The 8,886-nt window shown below is 46.9% G+C and overlaps 1 protein-coding gene across 2 annotated transcripts in view; it reads right to left on the bottom strand.

Annotated features, from left to right (window-relative positions):
• Positions 1 to 960: 960 nt before the first annotated feature.
• Positions 961 to 8,886, bottom strand: part of RNF8 (ring finger protein 8) — a 32,397-nt gene continuing 24,471 nt past the window's right edge. The window contains exons 7-8 of one of the 2 annotated variants that reach the window (XM_044250312.1): positions 7,941 to 8,145; positions 1,332 to 1,450 (exon numbers count right to left, since the gene is read on the bottom strand). In XM_044250312.1, coding sequence (XP_044106247.1) covers positions 1,434 to 1,450; positions 7,941 to 8,145 — 222 coding nt within the window. In that variant the 3' untranslated portion in view covers positions 1,332 to 1,433. Of the gene's footprint in view, positions 1,451 to 7,940; positions 8,146 to 8,886 lie in introns of both variants that reach the window. The other variant, XM_044250319.1, reaches the window with a different exon arrangement.

Here is an 8,886-nt window from a genome sequence, read left to right as displayed (position 1 = left end):
CATTCATCTGTGTAATAAAGCAGAATCAGAAACAAACCCTCTTTAGTTTCTTGGAGCCCCATTGTAGAGAACATGCCTTTAATTAGAGTCAGACTACACAGTGGTGGGGCTCTGCTATACTGTGGTTTGGTGCTGTAGGCAGAAAAGTTACCATGTATTTTTCTAGGCAAGCAAAATGCAGATGATGTTTAATATCAGATATCTCTCCAGGGAAAGAACATCCTGTAGCAAAATAATGCAAAAGTTTGGGCTAGTTTTTGGTTTGTCTTTTAAAAACAGAATATTCAGGGGTGCCTGGTGGCTCAGTCATTAATCGTCTGCCTTCGGCTCATGTCATGATCCTAGAATCCTGGGATCAAGCCCCATGTTGGGCTCTCTGCTTGGCAGGAAGCCTGCTTCTCCCTCTCCCACTCCCCTCCCCCTACATGTGTTCCCTCTCTCTGTGTCTCTGTCAAATAAACAAACAAATAAATGAATGAATGAATAAATAAACAAAATTACATTCTCATAAAACCATTGCCCTTGTTTTCTGACACTGGCTAAAAGAGATTTGGGGGCACTTGGCTGCCTCCATTAGTGGAACGTATGACTTCGGAACTCTGTTTTAGTTTGAGCCCCACACTGGGTATAGAGTTTACTAAATAAATTAATAAATAAAATAGATTCAGGAACAACTTCCTGAATCCCAGCTGAGAGAGGGGAAGCTACCTGGTCCTAAAACCAAGTAAGCAGTGACCTACCTCTGGAATGAAAAGGAAAAACAGTCAGGGCCGTAACAGAGCCCATCTGCTATGGCCATGATCTTGGGCTTGGTTCTTAGGCTGACATTCACTTCAGTCTATCATCTGATACAGACACTTTCTTGGTTGCAATTTATGAGCTGTCAGTGTTTACTTGTGAGACTATGTGGGAGCTGGAAGGGAAGAAGATAAATACACCAAAGCCCAGCTGAGCAACCGATAGGCTTTACATTTTATTTCCAGGAAATGACATCTTGTTTTTACAAAGAGGTAGGCCATCCTCTCCAAGAGAGGCTGCCTTGGCTTTTAGGGGCAGCTGCAGGGGTTACACCCAACCTGTCCAAAACAAATGTCAACTGACGTGCTTCTGAGGTACCCAAATGATAACAAAAACAATAAATTTAAAAAGCAGAACAGAAATACATAACCCATTCAACACACAGTGAAGCAGTCTATCAAGTACCCAGAAGCAGCCCTCGCGGGGAGTACCAGCACGGCCTCAGAGAGCGGTGGCAGCGTGGCCGGCCAACATGGAGGCTCATGAGGAGGACTTCCTAACTCAGTCTCTGTCCCACGTGGCTCCGTCCCATGCTCTATCTCAGAGCAGCCCAAGACCTGGCCACAGATAATCCTCCAGACCATCCCAAGCTCCCATTGCCTGGCAATCCCTTGAACGCCCCTGGAGCGTGGTCTTCAGGAGAGTCTCTTTGCTTGGAAGAGAAAGAAAAGAGAATTAAAGGAGAAGCCTGTATTTCCCTCGCCTGGCCTCCCTGCTGCCATCCTCATGTCACGCTGTTCAGAGCCTGCTCCTCATCTCTCCCAGAGTAAGAGTTCAAGGCCCATGAAGGACCCTGAGGTCCTTCTGTGCTACCCTCCTCGCCCCCATGGTGTGCTCCACTGGGGTTACACTGGCTGCCTCGCTGCCCCTCCACTTCCCCCCTCAAAAGTGTTCCCCCTTCCTGTGGCCACTGCCTCCAGGGCCTTACTCCAATACTGCCTTCTCTCTGCCACCTTCCATGACTACCCTACCAAAAATGGCAATGATCGCTCTCTGATCCCTTGCTTTTTCTTGTAGCACTAATCACATCTAACTTACTAGATTTTTGCTTCTCTTTCTATTCCTGGAAACTATAGTAGCACTTGGCACAAAGCTGGCCCTCAATGCACACTGTTGAAGGACGAAGGAATTATATACATAGCACTAGGCAAGGACAGGAGAAAAGGGAGGAGCAGGAGGGATAATTTACTGCTATGTACTGTTTCTGCTTCCTTAATCCGGGGAAGCAGGGATCCCAGCCTAAGAGCACAATAAAGCTACCAAAGAGACTGTCCCGTTCCCTGAGATTGAGGTCCTGAACATCTGGCAGGAGGACCGACAGGATTATAAAATCCTACCCTTCTCCACTTAGGGGCAGCCTTGGAGAGCTGAGAGAGCTAAGCGAGTCTCTCTTGCAGCTAAGGCTTCACCTAGTAGCACACCAAAAAATAAAAAAGCCACAAGAAAGAAATTCTCTTGACTCTCCTCAAGCAAATCACCTTGCCCACCCTCCCACATTAAACCCTTCTCTCTAGATAACAGGATGTACCCTCCCACTTTTAGACACTAATTCCCCCATCTGTTCTATGCATTCCCTGCCCTGCCCTCTCCTGATTTCCAAAGAATCTGGCCCTACCCACTATCTCAACTTCCCAGCAGCTCCTCCTCCACAGGCTCAGTAACTAAACACACTCAGATCTCTCGGTGTCTTCAAAATCAAAAAACAAGGGATGCCTGGGTGGCTCAGTTGGTTAAGCTGCTGCCTTCGGCTCAGGTCATGATCCCAGTATTCTGGGATCGAGTCCCACATCGGGCTCCTTGCTCGGCAGGGAGCCTGCTTCTCCCTCTGCCTCTGCCTGCCTCTCTGTCTGCCTGTGCTCGCTCGCTCTCTCTCCCTCTATCCCTGACAAATAAATAAATAAAATCTTTAAAAAAAAAAAGTCAAAAAACAAAACAAAAACTTCCTCTTATCCCACCTCCTCTTCCAGCTATGGCCTTCTCTTGGTGCTGTCCCTATGTCTTAGTGGTAGCCAAATTTCTTGAGGAACTTGTCTATCTTACTTTACTTCCTAACCTCACACTCATTCTCCAATTCATGGCAAACTAGCTTCTCACCCCACCAGTCCCCCCAAACTTGTACCAGATAAAGTCATCAATGTCCCACACTCCTGCTATATCCAAAAGGCAGTTTTTCCTCTGATGCCCTGCTTGCTTTTATCCCCAACACCTGGCACTTAGTAAGAACTGAGAAGGAAAGGCCCAGATGACAGGAATCAAGGAAGAGATACTCTTTGTGGTTGGTTCTGATTCAGGTTTCATGGGACAAGGGTAAAAGGGGTCCAAGCTCTCCAGAGTAGGAAAGCAGAAAGCAATTCAAGCAGATGTCTTAGCCAGGAATAGGAGCATGTCTGGTCTCATCAGATTTCTTAAAAATCACAGTGGCAGGCAGTCGGGCAGGATATATATCCAGCTGGTGCAGAGAAGCCTCAACGATGATGCACCTAATTCTATGACATTCTATGGGGGGAGGGAGGAAGAAGCATAGTCAGTGACCCCAGCCACTCTCTGAGATTAGTTCATGGAGATCTAAAAATGCTCTGTGTTCATCTAGAGTTAAGTGTAGAATCCAAGAAACTCTCAAGGAAAATCTGCTTTGGTTAATAACACTCCTCTATATTTACACAGGTGGTCTTCTATAATAAGAAGTTCCTGAAAGTGTATGTCTGTAAAGGAAATCATAAAGTTACATGCTCGGGAAGGGAGAATCCATTTTTTTTAGAAAACCAAAATAACTCTATTTTATTATTAAGAAGACAAAAGGGGTGCCTGGGAGGCTCAGTTGGTCCAGCATCCAACTCTTGATTTCCGCTCAGATTGTGATCTCAGGGTGGTGGGATGGACCTCTGCCTCAAGCTCTGTGCCTCAGGCTCTACATTCAGCACGGAGTCTGCTTGGGTTTCTGTCCTAATGCCCTTGCCCCACTTGTGCGCATGCGTACATTCTCTCTCAAATAAATAAATAAAATCTTAAAAAAAAAGTCTAAAGGACTCTAGTCTCAGCAAGCAATCTGAAGTTCTAGGCCATCATGGGCTGCTACTCCACACATGGCAATTAATCCCACAGCTGACCTCTACTCCAATCATGGTCCCCTCCCCCACTGGGGAGACAGTTCCTGTGCTGCCCTTGTCGTTTCCAACTATGCATCTGAGATGCCACAAGGGTGATGGGGGAGACGCCCATCAAGGAAGAAGGAAAGGAAGGACAATAGACAAAAAAAGAGAAGGAAAGGAAAAATAAGGGGAAAAAATGGGAGGTGGTGATGGAAAAATACAAAACAGTTTCTGGGAACAAGTCTACTAATTTTCTATCCCATGATAATTTTGCAAAGGAAGAATCTTTAAAAGTCAAAAAAGTCAAAAATAGCATTACGAACTATTTGCGTGCATGCCTGTGGACACCCCAGCCCGTGGCTCCCTTGCTGAGAGCCATTTTCCCCTAGATGAACCGTCCTGTGCTGGGCAGGCATGCTGACTTCATGCGCACGACCCTTCAGACTGTCTAGGGGTTAAGGCTGGGTGGATTCAAAGTACTTGCTAATAAGTATGCTCTGTGGATGAGCTCAGCTTGCCAGACACCATTACTGCGGCCATGCCCACATACTCCTTTATGAGGCTCTGTCTTTCAGCAGAGGGTGATGGGCATCATCAAGGAAAACCTTGCAGCTGGGCAGGCAGATATTCTCTTAGGTGACTGCCAGTTTCTCCTGTCCCGTGTCTAGATCACTCTTCTCAGAGCCCACAGGAAACTGGCAAGAGACACAGACCCTGTGGTCTGACCTGAGTCTATCTCCCTAGAGACCCTCAACCTCTACAAGGGTCTCTGTGTCACAGATTCAGGAAAGCTGTGGTTCATAAACCTTTCTTCTCACCTCGGCATACCTAAAGGCCACAGCATGCTCCCACCAATAGCCTTGGTTCAATGTAATAGTATCAAGGGAGCCAGGGAATGTAGCTTGAAAAAGCCCCTGGACTGAAAATCACTCTTCTAAAGGACCAACAATTTTATTTCTAGGTAATCTGCTTTTTTCTTTTCTGAGTACAACCCAAAGAAACTGCTAGGGAAAGCTAAAAGTGAGAATGTTAACACTCTGTCAACCAACCAACATTTAATGAGAACAGAACAAACAGAAGAGGGGGCGTAGCTGACAGAAGACTCTGCTCCAGCACCCCACCAGCTCCGGAGGGAGATCCTCTGCAGGGAATGTCAAAAAATGTCTTCCCTTCAGAAAATTTCATGTCAAAATCCCAGAGAGCCACAGTTATTCATGTGACAGGCACTTACTAGATGTCTGTTATCTGCCCCACCTCCAGAGCATCCTTTTTCTAACACAGAGTCTGGTCTCCAAGCCTTCTCCTCCTCTCCTCCTCTCCTCTGTATAATCGGGCCTCACAGAGTTTATGAGGGTCAGTGGCTCATCAGTCATGTGGCATCAATCCTCCCATGGGGATATGGAACTACAAGACAACCACCAGCCAGGAAGGCCTAGAGTGGGGCTGCTCCTGGTGGAATTAGCACCCTACACTGCCACAGACAGAAGGGTTTCTCCTCCCCGAATCTGTGGTAAGAGCAACCCCTGCCCGGGAGGCAAACAGCCCTTCGGTGGTATCCGAACTCTGACAATTAAGGCCTGCCAATCCTGGTTCCCAGATTCTAAGTCAGGTCCTTTTTAAAAATTCCCATGCACTGGGGACTAAAGCAGCTTTCAATTGGCAAGGAAAGTCGGTATTTGAACTGGGAATTTCCTCTAAACCTCATACTGCAGACCAGTGGAGCTCTTGATGGCTCTGGCACATGTTTCCCTAAATCAGGACTCAGAACCTTCTGTCTCTGTGGAGAACTCCTCAGAGCTGCAATTGCTGCAATAACCACGGAAACAGAGATCAGTGTCAACGCCCCTCCCGCTAGGAAGCATGGCGGGGAGTCCGCTTCAGCTCACGAATAGGCCCTGAGGGTTACTAAAAAGGCAGAGAGGCACCCTCTGTAGCCTCTGGAGGGAGGGGGGGGGGTCTGATGTGATTTATTCTGCAGTTGTAACTCTGCGTTAGGAGAGCCAGAGGTGAACTTAGGACACGGGGCTCTTCCTTCCATTTCCAGTGCTGCATGAAGCCATCTATGGCACTTGCGCACATAAGAAGAAACCCAGTCAGTGGGCTCAGAGAATAAAGTACGTGCGTGTTCCTCACGCCCTGCTCCAGCACACTCCAGCTGGAAGGCTGACTGGGTTAAATCTGGGTCCCGGGTCATTGCCCCTCACAGAAGGCATTTACCACACCTCAGCGGAACACTTCCCAAGTTGGTGGCTGTCCTCACGTTGCTCTGGCACCACGTGGCCATTCTGTTACCTATGGGCCACAAGGAGGCACTGCTAGAACACTGCAATGCTTCTCGTGCCTCTACACTTCGTTTGCACTGCAGCCTCTGCTTGGGAAGCACCAGCCTTGGGATCCTTGAGACTCTGTTCAAATAGTACTTCCATGAAGCTTCCTACTGTACCTCCACCTGCCCAAGCCAAACTGACCACCTGCTCCTCTGCAGTGTCTCAGCACCCTGGCCTGGAACTCATCCCACTGCCTTCCTGCCTTCCTCCCTTCTCCACAGACTGAGTGCTGAGGGAGCTGCAACAATGCTGTATCTCTTTAGTCCTGTGTGGTGTGTACTGTTCCTATAACTGTTGACAGAGTGAGAAGTGAGGGGAAAAGCAATGGGATTCTGCCAGAATCTAGTGGCTCCTGTGAGGTAAAAGATCTGGGAGGGCCCAAACTGACAAAATCTATGAGTACACAGCTGTCAATGGAAAACACTTGGGTTCCAAAGAACCACCTGAGGGCTGTCCCAGCCTTCCACAGGCCAGAATGCCTTCCTTGGTAGAAGAGGCTCAAGGCCACTTCCCGCTCAGCAGCTACTTCACCTGGCTCTGCATAGGCTTGCTGCCTCGGCTTTGGCTGACCAGCCGAGTGCCAGGGTCACAGAACAAATGCCTGTATTTTAGTGGCAGATTCCTGGCCTTACTCAAAGTGGCCGACATCCACTAAAGGGCTGGCAGGAAGGAAGTAGCAGACAGATCCTGCTCTTAGCAGCATGGCTTTTAGGGCTTAAGTTTCTCTGGACATAGAGACAGGTACATTCAGAGACACATATGAGTCTGGGTTACCAATGGCCAGGTGGTGGGGGGAGCACCTGTAAGGGCAGTGAGCTTCCGGGTCTTCTTCTCTGCTTGGCCTTTATGTGCAGCCGACTGACATCACAGCACCTTGGCTCTGATGCTCTCCCACAAGGTAGTGCTGTGCTGGATTATTAGAGAGACTGGATCCACCCTGCTTCTGTGAGCTCTCACCCATGGCCAATAACCAATCCTTTTTCCTCTCCATTAGCTTCCTTGTGCCTTGCCCCAGGGTGCATCTTTTGCCACAAAAACATTTAAGTCTAAGTTGGAGGGGGTCTGCAACACACAACACAGCAAGCTCCAAGGGAGATGGGATCACTTAGTTGAATAAATGGATATTCACCAAGGAAGTGTGGCTCATTAGGGGAATTTACCCACCCATTTCCCCAATCTCTTTATCCAAATTCTCTCAAACTGGGAAATGAGCTGGTAAATATATTAGAATTCCCAAAGATTAAATTTATCTAATCTGACATCATATCCAATTTGTGTAATTAAGCTATGACTTACTATAAAACATGTATTCTCACCAAGCATTCTCCAATTTGCCAATCTCTGACTTGTTCATCTCCTGTTGATAACTGTGTACCCAATCCAAGGTTTTTGCCAACACTTAGACAGCAACTGAACTGTCTTGGACAACAGCACCATCTAGTGATCAGTACAATAAGCCTTCTGACCTTGTGTTTTCCACCCACACCCATAACCAAGGTACATACAATTAAGTCTCCCCCTTTCTTACTACTCAAATAGGCAAGTCCATTCTCCCTCAACTCTTTCTACAATGTTCATTACCTTTAACTCTCTTTCTTTTTTCCCATTTCTCCCTCCTCTTCTTCAGCTTAAGAATCATTTATCTCTCTTCCCAAACCAAAAAAACCTGCTTAAGTTTGTCAATCTTCTGTTGAGGGAACTCACCTTCTTATTCATACCCACTTACCTTTTCGTTCCCTAATGAGGACAATTCGTCGTTCTTTCACTTCTGAGCTCAGATTATCTACCATCTTATTAATGCAATTATCCAGAACCAGGGAGTGGGTTTTGGACTTGATGTCCTTCCGACAAATGGGGCATTCTACCTTCCGCTTCATCCACTCATTGATACAGTAAGAGCAGAAACTGTGGGCACAGTTCAAGGTGACAGCCTATAAAGGGAATGCAAACACACACATCAGAACCATCATGCTTACTTTTCCAAGGCTGTTGTGATCACAAATCTAGCACAGGAGTTCCCTTTTCCAAGGCCAAATGGAAATTTAACCCTAATTCCATCTAGAGGGCTTACAGATGGTATTAGACTTGTTCTTGAGGATGGGAAATTTTAAGTCAGATCTTTTCAGCTTCTTTCTCAAAGGTAAGTTCATAGATGTAGGCTGATTGGTCTGTCTTGTTCCACCAACTCAGATGACAATGCTAACGCGGCTTAGCTACCTTGAAAACAAACGTCACTGGACACAAGTAGGACTAGTACGCGTGTGAATGTTTGGTCTACATACATCACTAATTCTCTCATGGAAAACAGATGTATAACCTGCTGATGGTGAATCAGAGCTTCAATTTTAATAGACAATGGGGAGCACATTCTGAATACTCAGGATATAGAACGGTAGGAGCATCATCTATACTCAAAAGAAACAAAAAGACGGGGCGCCTAGGTGGCTCAGTGGGATAAAGCCTCTGCCTTCAGCTCAGGTTATGATCCCAGGGTCCTGGGATCGAGCCCCACATGGAGCCCTGTATTGGGCTCTCCGCTCGGTGGGGAGCCTGCTTCCTCCTCTCTCTGCCTGCCTCTCTACCTACTTGTGATCTCTGTCAAATAAATAAATAAAATCGTAAAAAAAAAAAAAAGAAAAAGAAAAATACATATAAAGACAATTAAAAAGGCT

This window comes from Neovison vison, chromosome 1 (assembly GCF_020171115.1).
Source record: "Neovison vison isolate M4711 chromosome 1, ASM_NN_V1, whole genome shotgun sequence".
Classification (NCBI taxonomy): Eukaryota; Metazoa; Chordata; class Mammalia; order Carnivora; family Mustelidae; genus Neogale; species Neogale vison.
This window is presented reverse-complemented; position numbering and strand designations above follow the sequence as displayed.